Raw genomic sequence first — 19,733 nt, 5'->3', positions numbered from 1 at the left:
CAGATGGCGGTATTCTATCCCTAACACATAGAGCAATGTCCAAAAACGATTTATATTTATTTAAGATCATCATTCAAGTGATTTTTCATAAAAAAAATAATTTTTAATGAGCCAATTTATGACATAGTTAAGTATTTGTGCAGTAAATAGGTAAAAAACTACCAAATACCCACAAAAACACAGCATAAATGTATAGTTGAGAAGTAAATAAAAAAAAATGATATATAGTTTTCCATGTAAAAAATGTATATTTCCTTATGCAATCGCTCTGTAAAAGTTTGGGGTCTATCTGAGCACAAGGGCCTCAAACGTAAACCCTGAGGGACGATTACGGGTTAAAAGCCTTCGGTGATACCGGTATTACCGGTGGGGAAATTTCCTCACCGTCTCATCCCTAACTGATAGCAATTTTGTTTCTCCCTGTAGTTTCATGTTCGACGAGCCGTCCAGTTATCTCGATGTGAAGCAGAGGCTGAGAGCTGCCATCACCATCCGCTCCCTCATTTCTCCAGACAGGTGAGTCTCCTTTACTCTTGAGGGCCGCTGTTCTACTGTCCCCTTTACTAGACCCTAAACCTGCTCTTGCTCTGCTGTGCAGGTACATCATTGTGGTGGAGCACGACTTGAGTGTGTTGGATTACCTGTCAGACTTCATCTGCTGTCTGTATGGCGTTCCCAGTGCTTACGGTGTGGTGACCATGCCCTTCAGCGTCCGAGAAGGTATCAGGGTTCCCACAGGGTCTTAAAATGTCTTAAATTCAATTTGTTCAATTTAAGGCCTTAAAACGTCTTAAAAACGACCAGATTTTCATCCGAGGTCTTAAATTTCATTTAGTTAGGTCTTAAAAAATCTTCATTTCCAGAAACGCTGGCTGCAGAAAGTTATTAACGTTACACAGTAGCAAAAAAGTATCGAATCTTAGACTACAAAGCGCAGATCTAGAGTCTTTGCTCCGCCCTCAGAGCGTTCGCTCGCTGTGTTGTAGTTCTTTCTATTGGTGTTGGTACACGTATGCGGTGATAAAACTACAAATCCCATGATAAAGGCAATCACCTGCCCGCAAAATACGTCTACGTTTAATAACGTTGTATTTTTCTGGACTGAATGAGGCAGACATGCATTGTTTTCTATTATTGTATACAGTAATAAAGTCTGCACTCAATCAGCACTGCAAACCTTATTATTATGACAATAGTGAAGGCTTGAAGAACTCAAATACACCAGATCTTGATGCAGTCGTGTTTATTTCATCAGTCAAAGCGTTTCAATCTTCTGTTTATCCTACATCGCTAGCTTCACGTTAGGGCTACATTTTAACCAGAATAATCGCAATCTTCCCCAAATCGTGCGGATCCCTAGTTTGGAGTAGCCTCTCTATTAGACTATTAATATGCTGTTTTGTAATCGATCCTATTTGAGGGCAAGTTTGTTTTAGCCTATTTTAATTTTGGGCCTAAGGTTTTGGGCATTTGGCATCTTGTTGGCTGTGGAGGGTTACTAATGTCATTGCTTTATCTGTAAATTAATGCTTTTTCGATGACTGAATTATTAAAAAAAAAAGATTTTTTATTTTATTTCTTTGATTTAAATAATTTTTGTAATGTGTCGTATAGGTCTTAAATTTCAATCTTTATGGTCTTAAAATGTCTTAAATTTGACTTTCTGAAACCTGCAAGAACCCTGCGGTATGAGCCTCACGAGAACATGCATGTGATTAGAGCTGCCACTAACGACGATTTTTATATCGGTTAATCTATCACAATAATTGTCAACAATTTTACTTAAAAACATTTAATTTAACTTGCACCGTTGGCCTTCAGTAGTGTACTATAAAAAAAGTATAAATGTAAACAAGCCCTTGACTAAATGTAAAACTAAAAGAGTAAAAAGGTACACATTTGTAAACCAACATAACAGAAACAAGAGAATATCAGCAAATACTTTTTTATATAGAATAGTGCTGTCCCAATACCAAAATTATGACTTCGATAGCAGACTAAAATACCTCAATATCGATACTGAATCCATACCATGGCAAAAAACTGTACAAGTAATTGAATAATATGACAGAACTTACTATTCATTGTTTTATCATTGTTTTAGGGTTAAAACCATGGGCGTCAGTTTGGTTTGAAATGTGCTGGGGACAGAGACGCATTCAGAAGTGCATTTTCAGAAGTGCTGGGTATATTTTTTTTTCTCTTTCGCGCAGGTCATGTTTTGAAAGACTATGTCCTGCAGCTTACTAATGTAAATAAATAAAAATGTCAGATGAGAGACATATTGCGGGTCTTATAGCCTATCTTACTCATGCCGACGAAAGCGCCCCGCGAATTCTTTAATATTTTTCATTTTTGCAATTTTTTTTACCACTTCATTATCAGAGTCCCACTGGAGCCCGTGTTTTTTTTTATCCTCCCTATTACACATTAGTTACAGCCATTAAAATAGTTCAGTTTTGTTTTTAATGTCAAAGTAGATATATTTCGTTTTGTTTCTTTATTAAGTTAATTTAGAAAAATGTTTAAAGCATTTAATGTTTGTTAAACTAAAGTTTTTGCTTTTTAAAGTGACGACCAAGCGGCCAGCGGCCGACAGTGAGTTAACCCAACACTTTAGCCTCTGAAATCAACACTTGACTTGTCTTGCTTATTAAATCCATAAAAAACACTTAAAACATCGTTTAAACGTTTAGCCTCTATCACCACCATCACAGTAAAAAGGCATTTTTGACAAGATGAGGCATGCAGATCGCAACGGCGCGCGCAAAAAAACGGGCTACACAATCTAAACAAATAATTAAAAATAAAAAACATGCTGGTTGTCTTACCTTAGGCTACACCTCTCCGCGAAATGAATATATATCCGATCTTCAATTCCCGTGCTATATGCACATTTAACGGAGTTCATGTCAACGAAATCAACCGATATGAGTATTTTATTCATCAGCTCTTTTCAACATCAAAGACCGCATTATGAGAACGAGCGACCTAAGCACTGGTAAGAGCATTTAGTCTCATTAATTTTAAAGAAGATGATTGTGCTTTTGAGCATCTAAAACTTAGCTTATTTTCAGTTTCACTTGTGGCAGTTTGCGTGTTGGCTTGCTTTACTCATTTGCGGCGCCGAAGCCCGGCCCGCGTCTGAGGTAGGCTATGACTGGAAAATTGGCCCGAAGCCCGGCCCTAGGGCGTAAAAAAGTCGGGGCCCGTCAGGCTCGGGCAGAAATGTAGGGCTCTACTTTGAGTAAGGCTGAAAGCGTCTTTCTTTTTAATACATTTCTTGAATGCCTCAATTACAGTAGGCCTAGCCTATAGATAATTATGATATTTGTGGCTGCACCGGGGTCCGTCATTACGCTAAATCATGAGCGGTCCATGGCTCCTGCTACCCATGGCTGTTAAGAACTGTATAGGCTACATCAATCCATTACAACAATTTCGTGTTATGGGCACTGCCACTGATACAGGCAGCGGAAGAGCCTATTTTACGGAGCTTGCTTCTGCTTTTCAAACGTTTTTACAACAAAAGATGTCGTTAAAACGACATAAGATCACGTTATTATGAGAAAAGATGTCGTTAAAACGACATAAGATATCGTTATTACGACACAATTGAATTGAGTGGAAAAAATAATGTGTGTGTCAGCAATGCTTCACCGCAAAATTGAACTCGAGGTTTAAAAAAAAAAAAAAAAAAGTGGTGGGTACAAAAGGACTCATGACGAAATCTGGTGGGTACGCGTCCCCCCCGAAATCGACGCCTATGGTTAAAACCCCTATAAACTCCCTTGTCCGGCATGTTCCTGCCCTGCTGCTTCACACAGAATAAGAGCTCTGGCCCTTTAAGAGCTGCACGGATCATATCATTGTAACACCTGATTTCTCACTCAACTCTGTATACGTTCACTAAAGACATATCCGACTGCGTTTAACCGAATACTCGCCAGGACGTGCATTTGTACAGATTTTTTACCATTCATTTCGTACCCGACTTACCCAGTCGACTAAAAATAATGCCGATTGTATCGACCAATCGCGACAGGCCTACATGTGATGCTCAGAAGTGTGTCTGTGTTTAGATAGGATCCCTGCGGGTCCTTAAAGGGTTAGTTCACCCAAAAATGAAAATTCTGTCATTAATTACTTACCCTCATGTTGTTCGACACCCATAAGACCTCCGTTCATCTTCGGAACAGAAATGAAGATATTTTAGTGTAAATCTGATGCTCTGAAAGGCCTCCATTGGCTCAACTTTACACTCTCAAGAGCCTTAAAAGACACTAAAGACTAAAGTTACAAAGTCCATCTCACTACAGCGGCTCTACAATAACTTTATGAATCGGCGACAATAGTTTTTGTGCGCAAAACAAAACTAAATAACGACTTGCATAGTGATGACGATTTCAAAACACAACATCATGAAGCTTCGAAGCGTTATGAATCAGTGAGTCGATTCAGCGGTTCAGAGCGTTATGAATCAGTGAGTCGATTCAGCGGTTTGAAACGTTATGAATCAGTGAGTCGATTCAGCGGTTTGAATCGCCAAATTTCAGCAGTTTGGCGGTTTGACACGATCCGAATCATGATTCGACTCACTGATTCATAACGCTTCGAAGCTTCATGATGCTTTGTTTTGAAATCGTCATCACTATGCAAGCCGTTATTTAGGGTTTTTTTGCGCACAAAAACTATTGTTGCCGATTCAGAAAGTTATTTTAGAACCACTGTAGTGAGATGGACTTTGTAACGACGTCTTTAGTACCTTGTAAGGGTCTTGAGAGTGAAGGGTGCCATTGAGCCAATGGAGGACTTTCAGAGGCATCAGATTTCAACTAAAATATCTTAATTTCTGTTCTGAAGATGAACAGAGGTCTGACGGGTGTCGAACGACATGAGGGTCAGTCATTAATGACAGAATTTTCATTTTTGGGTGAACTAACCCTTTAAAGTCCAAGGGTGTGTTCAACCCTGGTGCGATTGTTCATTTGAATAAGTGTGAACACTGCCATCTGAACCCTGGTGCACACCACACAAGAGGACAGAGAAGAAAAGATTGGTCTAGGTCCTCCAAATGAACTCTGGTGCGGTCCAACTGAAATATGAACACAACACAGACCAAAGACATGCAAACGCCCCAAAAACCAGAAGATGCGACCCTAAAAAGGACAGAATGCTCAAGCACACCAGCTTTTTCTCGTCATAGTCGTGATGTTGCCCATCACAGGCGTCTAAAATGCAGGGAACCAAATAAAAACACTTGTAAAAACAAACTCCATCCACTGTCCCCTTAACGCAGGGTTCTTTGGGAAGCTGTACAGGGTTGTCTTGCCCTGACAACCAAAAACACACATCTACATTTCATTCAGTAACATTAGACTGTTTTTAATTGATATACTGTTTTGTCTCATTAACGCCGGAGTAAATGAGTTCATTTTATTTGTGCAAGTCTAAAAAACCCTGCAAATCCCCTCTTTGAACTTTTACATTCTCTTTATTTATTTCAGGAATCAATATTTTCCTGGATGGCTATGTGCCGACAGAGAACCTGCGCTTTAGGGAGACGTCTCTGGTGTTTAAGGTGGCCGAGACGGCCGCTGAAGAGGAAGTGAAGAAGATGTGTCGTTACCAGTATCCCAACATGAAGAAGTGCATGGGAGAGTTCTCGCTCAGCATCACGGAAGGAGAGTTCACCGACTCCGAGATCATGGTCATGCTCGGAGAGAACGGTGAGAGGTTCATTTTCAGTTACTGTGTTTTGTTCCAATAGTGTGTGTGGAGTGCCGCGATGTGACCAAGACAGCACAACACACACTAACAAAATCCATTCACAAACAACCCGAAATCCGGCAAAATCTCTCGCCGTTAAACGTGACTTTGGAGAAAACAAACATGGCGGACGAGAAGAAATGGCGACAATAGTGTTATATCAATTTTTTTTTTTTTGGGATGATGCCGTGTTAAAGGGTTAGTTCAGACAAAAATGTAAATTGTGTGATTAATGACTGAGCCTCATGTGGTTGGACACCCGTCAGACCTCCGTTCATCTTCAGACACAAATGAAGATATTTTAGTGTAAATCTGATGCTCTGAAAGGCCTCCATTGGCTCAACTTTACACTCTCAAGACCCTTAAAAGACACTAAAGACTAAAGTTACAAAGTCCATCTCACTACAGCGGCTCTACAATAACTTTGTGAATCGGCGACAATAGTTTCTGTGCGCAAAAAAACCCTAAATAACGACTTGTATAGTGATGACGATTTCAAAACACGGCCTCATGAAGCTTCAGAGCGTTATGAATCAGCGAGTCGAATCATGATTTGGATCGCGTGTCAAACCGCCAAACTGCTGAAATTTGGCGATTCAAACCGCTGAATCGACTCACTGATTCATAGCGCTCTGAACCGCTGAATCGACTCACTGATTCATAACGCTCTGAACCGCTGAATCGACTCACTGATTCATAACGCTCTGAACCGCTGAATCGACTCACTGATTCATAACGCTCTGAACCGCTGAATCGACTCACTGATTCATAACGCTCTGAACCGCTGAATCGACTCACTGATTCATAACGCTCTGAACTGCTGAATCGACTCACTGATTCATAACGCTCTGAACTGCTGATTCGACTCACTGATTCATAACGCTCTGAACCACTGAATCGACTCACTGATTCATAACGCTCTGAACTGCTGAATCGACTCACTGATTCATAACGCTCTGAACTGCTGATTCGACTCACTGATTCATAACGCTCTGAACCACTGAATCGACTCACTGATTCATAACGCTCTGAACCGCTGAATCGACTCGCTGATTCATAACGCTTCGAAGCTTCATGATGCTTTGTTTTGAAATCGTCATCACTATGTAAGTCGTTATTTAAGGTTTTTTTGCGCACAAAAACTATTCTCGTCTTCATAAAGTTATTGTAGAGCCGCTGTAGTGAGATGGACTTTGTAACTTTAGTCTTTAGTGTCTTTTAAGGGTCTTGAGAGTGTAAAGTTGAGCCAATGGAGGCCTTTCAGAGCATCAGATTTACACTAAAATATCTTCATTTCTGTTCCGAAGATGAACGGAGGTCTGACGGGTGTCCAACCACATGAGGGGAAGTAATTAATGACAGAATTTTCATTTTTGGGTGAACTAACCCTTTAAGCTTCCGTTCTGATTGGGTATCATTTAATTCCCAATTCTGCGTTTGTCCACAACAGGATTCCTGAACGTAAATATTCAGCATGTTGGATATTTATGATTTGAGATTGTTGCGGCCCCGACGTTCTTCCGAGCAGATTTGATCACTCTTAACAAGTGTTAATTTTGACAGCAAATTTTTATATAGTTTAAGTTAGTCTTTTGACTAAAATGCCATTTTAGTTTTAGTCATATTTTAGTCACCTGAATCGTTTTTAGTTTTAGTCGACTAAAATCTAATGAGTTTAATTAAATTGCAATGCATTAATTGAGCATTTAAGCATTACATAACCGACTGTTATTGAATACATGACTAAATTGTTTTCGACCATTCGAACGCAAAAATACACGGAAGAGCTCAGTTCACTTTTGTTTGTTTTTTAGAAACATCAGTATAGTTTTTATAATGTTGTATTTCGGTTTTAGTTTGTATATCAGGTTAAGCTAAAGCTTGAAATAAGTTTATTTATTTATTTTTTAATTTCGGTTAACATTTAATTTCAAGTAATATCTTTTTTTATGGTTTTAGTTAACTATTATAACTAGGGATGCACCGAATATTCGGCCACCGAAAATTTTCGGCCGAAAATGGCCCAAAAGTGCATTTTCGGTTTTCGGCCGAAAGACTTTTATCACCGAAACAACACGGCCGAAATGTTGTGATGACGCAAACAGAAACCGCGACCTGCACGTGCTTGTCTGAAGCAGTATATTTGAGAAACACCCACGTCAGCTCCATGTACAAGCACTGACAGCCAGAGCTCATGTTCTCGATGAGAAGATGACCAGACTTCACTGTGAGTTCCCACACAAATATCGATCAACATGTATCACGAAATTCAAACGATAAATGGCGTTTTGACGCTCTTTAATGTGGCATCACTGATCACATCACAGTTCAAGCCGCGGCGCGCGCGCGCGTGAACGCGATCATCTGTGAGCGCGATCGATCATCTCTTCCTTAAGAATAAACATGAATGAACATCTAAGGTGTGTTGAGGATACATTACAACTCACTGTCACGTATCATATGTGGTGTATCGCTAAATCAGTGTTTCAGCAGCGAAAAGACGTCAATATAACTGCTTGTAAACTAGCCTAAACAATGTCATGTAACTTTAGCATCACATTTACCTCAGGCAGTCATTCAGTGTCCACGGTGTCCACTCTAGTGAATTTTATTCACTAGAGTAAATCAACTCTTTCACTAAATATATGACCTATATTAGCCGTTATATTCATTATATTCTACTTAACCTGTTAATGAGATCTTGATTATCTCCTGTATGTTTAAATAAACCTTTCATGAAAATGACAGACACTTGTGTATAAATGATTATATTTCAACAACGAATTGGAGAAAAAACTTTTATTATTAGATTATTAGTTATTGCAAAAACTGCCTTATGTGAAGTTTACATGTTTGCGTACTATGTTATTTGAGTGTTGATTATTAGACCTAAAAATAAATAGCAACTGAATTTAGGCTAATAGTTTGGGCTCTGTTGTTAACCTTTAATATTAATGTGCAAGTAAGGGCTCCCCATATAGTTTACAGCAATATCTTCAATACACTTTTAGTTATAATTTAATTCATTTAAGGACAGATACTTTTTTTTTTCAGTAAACCAATAAAAATAAATAAAAAGTCATTTTGTAAAACTGCTGTACCGAACCATCAGTTTTGTGTACCGCTACACCCCTATTCTATAGTTAACATATGGGCTATGGCAGTCTTTGCTTTGATACACTATTATGTTGAAGGCCTACAGAGAAAATAGTTTTATCTTTAAGCAGTTTCACTTGTTCAGAATGCACTTTCTTGTAGTAGTCCTACAGAGAATTTTTTTAAATGCACTAGACCTAAATGTACTTTGTTTTTATGAGAGAACTTTTAATTTTAAAACCTTTCTGTAGGCCTGTACATTATTATTTGATGCACAAATGAGTGGGGTCAAGTTAAACATTTTAGTTTGAATTTTATTTTATACTGTGCATTGTTGCAATGTGCTAAATAAATATTGGAATTCTTTGAAACTTTAATATTAATTTATGCAATTACAATGCCTTGATTTTAGTAAAGTTAGTAAACAGTCATAGCCATAAATGCAATGGTACTAATAATTGGCATAATTTATTTCGGTGTTTCGGCTTTCGGTTTTCGGCCTTGGTTTCCTCTTTTTCGGTTTTCGGTTTCGGCCAAGAATTTTCATTTCGGTGCATCCCTAATTATAACTCTGATACTTTATTGAATAATATGTGAAAAATACTGTTCTTAGTGACTATGAATTAAATGGGAATTAGTCATATTTTAGTCACCTGAATCGTCTAGTCATCTAGTTTTAGTCTTAAGTTTAATGAAATTGAAATGCATTAATTAAGCATTACAAAACCGACTGTTACTTGAATACATTAAAAAATGTTTGAGCGCAAAAATACATTAAAGAGCTCAATTCACTTTTGTGTTTGTTTTTTAAAAACATCAATGTAGTTTTTATAATTTTGTATTTCTGTTTTAGTTGGTATATCAGGTTAAGCTAAATCTTCAAATAAGTTTGTTTTATTTTTAAATTTCAGTTAACATTTATTTAATTTCAAGTAATATGTTTTAATGGTTTTAGTGAACTATTACCCTGATACTTTATTGAATATGTGTCAAATACTGTTCTTAGTGACTAAATTAAATGGGAATGAAATGTAACACAGTTTATTGTGTAACCAAAAACGTATCTATAATGCGTGACTTTTAATTATATGCTAGCTGGAAATACACAGGGACTCTTATTTTGAAATGTATGCGTCTTACTATTGCAGTTGCTCAAGTTCAGATGAGGGAGATAAAATGTGTCGTTACAACCGTCTAAATCACATCATAAAGTAAACATTGTCATTATTCCTCAGCATTAGTTCATAAACATGACCTGTCATAAATGTGTGTTATTCATTGATTGAGGCGCTGTCAAATCATTAAAGTGATTATTGTGATGTGCATTATTTTCCACTAAACACGTTTTTTCCCTGTTTCAGGAACTGGGAAAACCACGTTTATCAGGATGCTTGCAGGAGGCCTCAAACCAGATGGAGGAGGTGAAAATCACCACACATCAGTTATTCAACACATTTCAGCATTTATTTTGATAATATTTAGATTTTTGGTTTTTATCAAGTTGATCCAAATTTAGTTTTGAAATTATTTTAGGAAAAATGGATCACATATTTTATTAAATTGTGCTGGTTTAAGTTCTCTTGGGAAATTATTTCGCTATCATTTTATTTTACGTATATAATTTAAAATGATTACATTTTAGAGCTAATTGTAAAAGCCTTGTATGAGTTTTTTAAAGTGCTCTTTTATAGTGTTTCTTGTTACTCCCCATGAAAATAGCCGACGCATCCATCATGCCATTAAAAAAAAAATTCTTTATTCTAATATTTATGCAAATAATAATTACTAGAGTCTAATTTTATGTGGTTTCTGAGTGTGTGTTGTGTTTCTCAGGTGAGGTGCCCATCCTGAACGTCAGCTACAAACCACAGAAGATCAGCCCCAAGTTTAAAGTGAGTTTGATCTTTGTTTGTGAGTGTTCAGCAGTGAACTATAGGTCAAACCGCTGGAATCCTCACTGTGTGTGTGTGTGTGTGTGTGTGTGTGTGTGTGTGTTTCAGGGCAGCGTACGAGCCCTGCTGCACGACAAGATCAGAGACGCCTACACACACCCTCAGTTCGTCACCGATGTCATGAAGCCCATGCAGATCGAAAGCATCATCGACCAGGACGTGAGTACATCGGGTTATTTAAAGAGATATTCACGATTCATCTTGTTCAGCTCTAAAATATTTTATCGGGATTTCGCATTCTTTGATATGTCATAATGTTCTAATCAAATTGAATCTCATTGTGAATCAGATCAAATCGTTCTAAATTGGAAAACCTATGAATTGTGAATCTGATCCACACACCCCTATAATAGAATTTATTATTTTGAATTCCTTATATACACTACAGGTCAAAAGTTTGAGAACGGTAAGATTTGTAGGGCTGGTCTGAATACCATTTTTTGAGCTTCGAAGCTTTGGTTGTAATCAACATCGAATATTCAAAGCTTCGGAGGGAAGGGGCTTCGGGCCAATTTTCACGTCATACCTCAAACGCAGGCTTTTTCCTTCATTTTACATTTTAGACATTGATTAATTAAAAGAAACAATGAGGTGGAAACAACATGAGACTGACACCATGACTGTCAAGACGGCTCGCACCGTGTTTAGAGTATCGCCGCGAATGAGTAAAGCAAACTGCCGAACGTCTTAGATGCTCAAAAACACAGTCATCTTCATTAATGAGACTCAATGCTCTTACAGTGCTTAGGTCACTTGTTCTGATATTGCGGTCTTCAATCTTAAAAAGAGCTGATGAATATAATGCAGCTCATATCTGTTGCTTTCGTTGACGTGAACTCCGTTAAATGTGCATAGGCTAGCGCAAGAATTGAAGATCAGATTTATATTTATTTTAGCGGAGAGGTGTAAGGCAAGACAACCTGCCTGTTTTTAATTTATTTATTTTTGAACACGTTTACTCGGCAAACAAAAAAAACGGTTCTATATGGCACTAAAAGTGGTTCAAAAAAGTGATAGTATAGGCTAAACGTTTAACCCTTTAAGACCTAAGGGTATTTTTACAATTAATTTTCCGCCTGGTGTTATTTACTAAAAAAGCTTGTAAAACATCAACCCTGTTGTGCAGACAATTGACACACCTTTTTTTTTTCAAGACAAGTTGCACTCTCAGTATATTTGTGTTGCATTGATGTCACCTGAATGTAAAATAAGTTATGGCATCCTGGCCAAATTTGCCCATTGGCCCCTCTCCATCATGGCCTCCTAATCATCCCCATATACAGATTGGCTTCATCACTCTGTCTCCTCTCCACCAATCAGCTGGTGTGTGGTGGGCGTTCTGGCGCAATATGGCTGCCGTCGCATCATCCAGGTGGATGCTGCACATTGGTGGTGGTTGAGGAGAATCCCCCTTCTATATGTAAAGCGCTTTGAGTGCCTAGAAAAGCGCTATATAAATGTAACAAATTATTAAATTATTAAAAATTATTATGGGACCATAAAGACAAATGAAAAATAAAACGGAAATTGAATCACTCAAATATTTATTGAAAACACACACAAATAAATAAAAGCTAAGCATATTTCCTCTGGAAAACAGTTTGTTCAAGTCTTTGGAGTCCTGGAACTCAGGAATAAACATGATAACTTATACAGAACCAAAACTATTTACATTTTTCCAAAAAAAGTCCAGGCGCTTTTGGCCTCTTTGGATTTTGGATATTTACTGGTGCCAAGCCTCAAAACAGTTCCTATCAGGAACTTCTCCTCAAACTTTCTCCTCAAACTTTTTCCTCAAACTTTCTCCACAAAACTACTAAAAACTGCAGCGCGTCTCTCTCTCTCTCCTCAACACTAGCCGTGCGCCTCTCTCTATCCACAATAAAAGAGCTGTGGTTCATGCGTAATGACGCACACCAACGTGGATGACGGATCAGCCTGTCATTGGTCAAACCCTCATCCAAAATGGCAGCTAGCATCGCGCTAGCGGCAAAAATGACGGAAAATGTATAAATTATGGACATCAAGTGGATATATCTTGGATGTAAGCGTTTTGATTTATTGCTGAACAACTCCAAAAAGATGCACATGTTCCAGGCTGGATAGAAAACCTTCTGTAAAGGCTACAAAGACACCCCTGTGATGGCTAGCTCGTTAGCTTTCTGCTGGAAAAAACGGTAAGAAAATCGATAAAAGTTTCATGAAATAATATAGATATTTATCGGAGGTGCCGTGTGACGTCGTGGGCGATGCCGTCGGGCTCTGAGGGTTAAACCAACATTGTGATGCTTGAAGTGTTTTATATCTGTAGTGTTGATTTAAGAGGATAAATGGATCAAACATGTTTTAGTCAATGGCACCGATGAGTAGATTGGGACACCGGATCACACTGGTGTGATCTGTCTGCAGGTCCAGAATCTGTCTGGTGGTGAGCTGCAGCGCGTCGCCCTGGCTCTGTGTTTGGGAAAGCCTGCGGATGTGTATCTGATCGACGAGCCCTCAGCCTATCTGGACTCGGAGCAGCGTCTGATGGCTGCCAGGGTCATCAAACGGTAACATCTCTCACTAATGTTTTTTGCCTTCTGATGTGCTTTGTGCTTATTCTCATTCATTCGTTTCTTTCATTGCCTGGCAGATTCATCCTTCACGCCAAAAAGACGGCATTCGTGGTGGAGCACGACTTCATCATGGCCACTTACCTGGCGGACCGAGTCATCGTCTTTGACGGGATTCCCTCCAGAAGCACCAACGCCAATGCGTACGTACTTCATTTGCATTGATAGCGTGTCTGAAATTGGTAATGCAAAGGTTTTCATAGTGTACAATGTAGCCGAATCCAGGGTTCGGATTCATCCGAATATTGGGCTTTTTGACTGGGTTCAGTTTCTGCCGAACCTCAGAATTTATTTCCACCGAACCCTAGGCTTGCACTATGCAAACCTCCAATAATTAAATGTTAAATAAAACAACACTTTTTATGCATCATCTACCTTTATATTTAATTGACCAATGTCTTGCTGCTGACCTTTGATGATGAAAATTACTAGATTTGTTGTTTTTATTGGTAAAACTTTTTTCTCCTGCATCTATTCTCCATTATCCAGAGCTGCGCCCTCTAGTGTTCATGAGGGAATCTGCATCTTTACCTCAGCCTGGGGCTTATTATTTACATTTTGGTATGAAGAGGTCTTTACCGTTAGCCTGGCGTGGCCATACTCAATTCTAGTCAGAATATGAGTCTGATCTGCTCCATTGAGCTTTGATTATGGGGCGTGTTTCAACCGAGCCAGGAAAGACCTCAATTGGATAGACCCACAACCAATCAGAGCAACGGAGCGACGCGTAACGTTAGTTGTCAAATGTCAACAGAACTCAACTGCACTGTTGCCAAGTCCGTGTTTTTCTCCATGTCCGCGGGTGGAAGCGACCCCAATTATGTGATTATATAAACCCAGGAATGCGAATTTTAGCAGGCAACCTTGCCAAAATAACATATTTTGCCAACCAAACGCCATTTTTTTCCGGAGAACCCCCTGGAAAGTTATTGTTTTGGGCTATAGTTTTGAGTAGCAATTGTGCGCGACATTGCAAAAACACTTGGAAACCCTGTCTGCACGCACGCTGGATTAAGTAACGTTACAAGAAAAATATGAGTGTAAACGATCTTTGCCAGTAATAAAATAATTTAAGGATACACAGAGAACTTACCAACACGATCATCGTTTCTGAGAGAAATAGTGAAGGTGAAGGCATATACGAACAAGTTCTCCGTTTAGGATTAGAGCAAATTCAACCCAAGAGCCTTCGATGACGTGGATGATTACGTTACTGTTGATCATCTGTCCATCATCGTCTAAAGCCCGCCCTGATGATTTCATTGGTCCGAACAGTTTCTGTTCGGGCATAATTACTCTTCTATGGAGCGAGTCAAGACCGAATTGCCCGAGCAAAAAAAATTGTGGGCGGGGCTAAATTCGGCTGGCATCCAGGCTACTTTACCGTTGCACAAAAATATAACTTTTTTGTTATAAAAAAACAAAAACAAACCCAGCCCAGGTGAGAAAAAGTAACGCAAAAGTAACGTAACGCATTACTTTTCTTAAAAAGTAACTCAATTAGTTACTTTTTAAGGGAGTAACGCAATATTGTAATGCATTACTTTTCAAAGTAACTTTCCCCAACACTGGTCATAAACATGTATAAAAACTGGTGTGTCATGTCATTATTATGAAGGTGTCATGTCAGTCTTATGCACACCCCTTCAAGTAAAGTGTTACCCTAAAACTATATATCCAGAAAAATGCGCAAACACGTACCAGAACTCGTCTTCCTCCAGGTCAGACTCTTCACTGCTCGAGTCGAGTTTATCTCGTCCTCTTCCTCCTTTCACACACGACCCTAAAGCGCCGCGGTCGCTGGTCGAACGTAATGACGCCGCTGTTGAAAGTGAAAATGGACACTTGAACAGAAAACGTGGCAGTATACTTTAAGTCAAAAGTATATTTTATTAATACATCCCTAGTACAATGTCAAGTTAAAATGCATTATAATTTTTGCAGATTTGTGTTTCTGTGATACACTTATTCATTAGATCACACAATATAGGGCATAATTAATGCACAATAAATACTTTTTATACTATGGCTTGAAGTCAAGTGTTACCCCAAAGCATTTTCTGTGGATAGAAAAGACATTTTCCAAAGGGATTAAATACTGCATGCTCTTTGAACATGCTAGTGATATGAAGCTAATGCTGAGATGTGTTTCCCATCAGTCCACAGAACCTGTTGGCCGGCATGAACAAGTTCTTATCGCAGCTGGAGATCACGTTCAGGAGAGACCCAAACAACTTCAGACCAAGAATCAACAAACTCAATTCCATTAAGGTAAACATGTGACGCTTTATCAGTTAAACTGGCAGATCGAGTGAATTTGATCAGCTCTTGATAATGAAGTTCTCAAGTAGTCGAGTCAGCTTTATTCCTATAGTGCTTTTATACGATATAAATAGTTTCAGCAGCTTCACAGTGATGAACAGGAAAATAATAACTTCATCAAATATGAGACACATAGACATTTGGATTGACTGGATGGGGCGGAGTATGTTTTTATGGGGAAAGTATTAACAGGATTAAAAACCGGAATAACCAACATGGGATAATTCTGAATTTCACTTTCGATTACTTTTCGATTAATCGTCCAGCCCTAGAGTTGTCCCTCATCTCTTAGCGAATCATGGGTGTGTTTTGGGGCGTACATGCGATAAACCAATCAGAGCCTCATCTCCCTTTCCCTTTAAAAGCCATTTGCGCTCGCACCATGGCGGATTCGCTATTTACATACAGACTGAACGCTTCTCCAGAGAGGAATCCTCTTATTTTTAATATTTAAAAACGTGTGTGTGCTGTTGCGTGTCCCTGTGTGTGTGTAATACCATTAAATATGAAGCGTCTATAATGTGTGCTGCTTCTAAATTATAGAGCTTTTGTTTTATGGAGAGCTTGCCACTAATGGTGCGTTCACACCGGACGCGATTCGCGCGAGTGATTTACATGTTAAGTCAATGCAGAGACGCGAAATGGCATTCTGCGGCGCGATTCGCGCGAATGAGGCGGCGAGATTCGCGCGATTGAGGCGGCGAGAAGGACGCGACTTGAGCGTTTTGAACGCGCGAATCGCGCGAAATGCTCAAGTTGAAAAATCTGAACTTTGGCGGATATTTCACGCCGCGTTAACCAATCAGGAGCTTGCTCTAGTAGTGACAACAATGAGGAGAAAATCTGTATATTAATATCTGGTTCAGACAATATGATTATCACTGTGATAACATTTAATGACATGAAACACAACACAGTCTCTTTTTGTTAAATGCAAGTTTATGTATGATCAATAATACAAAAGTATAAGTAATGTATAACAAGCTATACATGAAATAAAGCAAACAATGCAGTCAAACATAGCCGAGTCTAAAGAGTTTATCGCTGGCCCAAACAATTAGCGCTAGTTGCAGAAAGCACATGTTCAGGAATGCTGAGTAGTATATTTGAATAATGATGTTTAGTCTTGTGTTGCCACTCGCAGCCGTTAGCTAATGCTAATGCTATAACTGCTCAGTGAATGTTAACTCGTAAGCTGCTCCCTAATCACATCATTTTGATATAAAGTCACATTTGTGTGTTATAAAGTCAGAATTGCAAGATGTAGTCAGAATTGCGTGATATAAACTCGCAATTCTGACTTTTTTGCGCAGTTGCGAGTTTATATCTTGCAATTCTGACTTTTTTGCGCAGTTGCGAGTTTATATCTTGCAATTCTGGCTTCTTTTCTCAGAATTGTGAGATCTAAACTGCAATTGCAAGTTATAAAGTCCAATTCTGAGGAAAAAAGAATTGCGACAATTTTCGCGTTTATATCACAAATATGTAAACTCGCAATTGCGAGAAAGTCAGAATAGCGAGATAAAGTCACAATTACCTTTTCTTTCTATTCTGTGGCGTAAACAAGCTTCCATAGTCATAATGTATGATTAAGAGCTCATGTTGAAAAATGCTGGATTGTTAAGTAATGGCGATAAACTGGACGGCTTTTAAAGACTTAGAAAGCAATATTTGGCATGATTTAGAAAGCAATATTTGGCATGATCCTTGTCTTTTATTCCCGCCGTAGTAAAATTGAAAAGTACTGGAAAATGGTTGCTGAAAAAGAGTGGGAACCCTGAATATGGTCAAGGCATTAATATGTGCTTTATAAATGCTAATAAACAGCCAATATCCTGGTAATATGCATGATGATAAGCAACTAGTTAAGAGTGAGAATTGGACCACTAAAAAAAAACACACACACACACTGGTTCCTGTGCGCAGATATCATCGCCCTTAAGCGGTGAACCATTTCGAAAGAGTTGTGATGTAACCAAGCCTTGTTTACTGAACCCCGATGGCTGGCAGTTTGATTTATGCTCTGAATGACTTGTTGAAAACATGATTTAAAGGTCTTTATTCTTTATATAGCCACTATATCTGTACCTGTGCATTTAAACCCCCTTTTGTGTTGCCGTTTTTAAGGACGTGGAACAAAAGAAGAGTGGAAACTACTTCTTCTTGGACGACTGAAGATCCCATTTCACACAATTCCAGAAATTTAGCCGCTTGATATGACATCAAACCAGCGGACTTACATGTTTGACTGCATTTCCACCACCGTCACACCAAACACACACTTCTGCCCTCTCCTCTCCGTCATTGGTGCGATTCAACAAACAGACCAGGCGGATCCTGCAAGACGAACGCCACGCTTGTCAAATCTCGCCAAAGAGAGGAGAGGATGGAGGAAAAATGTACGTTCCCGGGTGAATTACTGTCATCATTAACATAACTGGTCACAAAGACGCGCAAACATCCAACTGTATATTTTGAAATAAAATATTTTAATCATGTTACACAATGTGTTGCATCATATTAACCCGATTTCCCAAGATTTGGCTTTTGAGTTCCGCAGTCATGATAGCTGAGGTTAAAACCAGCTTCACAAAATCTGATGTCTCAGTAATATTGGGTGACGCGTCTGTGCAGTGAGATTGTTTACGAATAAACTGACTTTAAATGGAAAGACCACAACTGAGAAAGCTTGTATTTGTTGTTTATTTGGTGTCAGAACTACATCTACAAAGGAATTGCAACTAAAACCGACAACAAATGGAAAGGTCACAACTCAAAAATAGACGTTTTTTGACGTTGAAACTGTTCAAAATCACATTCAGGGTGAATTCAGGTTGATTGGGAGATTTTTCCCGCAAAAAGTGTGAAGTTGCAGCTAAAAACGAACTTAATGTAAAGATAAGAAACGAGAAGGGTGTTTTTTTGGCTTCTATATGGTGTCAAAACTAAATCTACATCTTTGAGGAAGGAATCGTCTAAAGGAATAGTAACTAAAAACTGACTTCAAATGGGAAGGTATTCCAGAAAACGGGTGGAAAAATGGAGGAAACTTCCTGGGTATGTAAGTCATAGCAACTCGCGCTCTGAGGATAACTCTGTCTGACACATCCACCGCTAGCCTAGCTTAGCACAAAGACTGGAGGTAAATGGCTCCAGCTAGCCTAGCTTAGCACAAAGACTGGAGGTAAATGGCTCCAGCTAGCCTACTGCTCAATAGCCATACCATGAGTGCAGCGGCACAATGATATTACGCAGCACCTGATAATAGTCCCCAGCGCTCTCTGTGTAAGCAGATTATCACGTTGGTTATGTTGTCGGAAGTTAGCCTATTATCAGGCGCTGTGTAATATCATTGCGCCGCTGCACTCATGGTACGGCTCAAAGCTCTTGATTATTACGCAGGAATGAGAGTATAGTTCCTAGCATTATTGGTCTAGAAAATCACAACTTTTCATTTTTCGTCAGTCTTAGTACACGATGTAACTACACACATCACAACACGTAAATCGGAAAATGTTGCCGTTATTTTGTCACTTATTGAGCAGTAGGCTAGCTGGAGCCATTTACCTCCAGTCTTTGTGCTAAGCTAGGCTAGCTGGAGCCATTTACCTCCAGTCTTTGTGCTAGGCTAGAGTGTGTCATGTGTCAGACAGAGTTATGGCACGGAGATGAGAATGGTGTGTATGGACTTCTCTAACTCTAGGAGATACGGGAAATAAGATAAAGTCCCAAAAAGTCAGCGTGTTCCTTTAAGAGGTATTCAGATGCGTTATATAGTTATATTAATATAACTAAATGTGTTATATAGTTACAGTTGTATAATATACAATATTATATAAAGCACTATTACAACAAGGTAATGTTTAAATGTTAATTTAATTCAAATATATTTAGTATTTATTGTCATCTCACACATGGATCTCCATGCAATTAATTAGCATCAAACAAACCTTATTCTCAGTGAGTAAAGATTACTTAT

General features: G+C 38.8%; 2 protein-coding genes across 2 annotated transcripts in view; one reads left to right on the top strand and one right to left on the bottom strand.

The window, feature by feature from the left end:
- The window catches only part of anapc10 (anaphase promoting complex subunit 10), a 50,231-nt gene extending 35,019 nt beyond the window's left edge, over positions 1 to 15,212 (bottom strand). Inside the window, exon 1 of the mRNA XM_079803534.1 lies at positions 15,134 to 15,212. The gene's annotated coding sequence lies outside the window, so the exon portion shown is untranslated. The remainder of the gene's footprint in view (positions 1 to 15,133) is intronic.
- Positions 1 to 18,439, top strand: part of abce1 (ATP-binding cassette, sub-family E (OABP), member 1) — a 40,894-nt gene extending 22,455 nt beyond the window's left edge. Inside the window, exons 9-18 of the mRNA XM_079803532.1 lie at positions 427 to 516; positions 599 to 720; positions 5,508 to 5,729; positions 10,227 to 10,286; positions 10,699 to 10,757; positions 10,866 to 10,976; positions 13,227 to 13,369; positions 13,453 to 13,575; positions 15,592 to 15,703; positions 17,882 to 18,439. Coding sequence (XP_079659658.1) covers positions 427 to 516; positions 599 to 720; positions 5,508 to 5,729; positions 10,227 to 10,286; positions 10,699 to 10,757; positions 10,866 to 10,976; positions 13,227 to 13,369; positions 13,453 to 13,575; positions 15,592 to 15,703; positions 17,882 to 17,929 — 1,090 coding nt within the window. The 3' untranslated portion in view covers positions 17,930 to 18,439. The remainder of the gene's footprint in view (positions 1 to 426; positions 517 to 598; positions 721 to 5,507; positions 5,730 to 10,226; positions 10,287 to 10,698; positions 10,758 to 10,865; positions 10,977 to 13,226; positions 13,370 to 13,452; positions 13,576 to 15,591; positions 15,704 to 17,881) is intronic.
- The last annotated feature ends 1,294 nt before the right edge of the window (positions 18,440 to 19,733 follow it).

Source organism: Gobio gobio (genome assembly GCF_949357685.1).
Source record: "Gobio gobio genome assembly, chromosome: 21".
In the NCBI taxonomy this organism is placed as follows: domain Eukaryota; kingdom Metazoa; phylum Chordata; class Actinopteri; order Cypriniformes; family Gobionidae; genus Gobio; species Gobio gobio.
The sequence above is the reverse complement of the archived record's forward strand: the minus strand, read 5'-3'. Positions and strand labels throughout refer to the sequence as shown.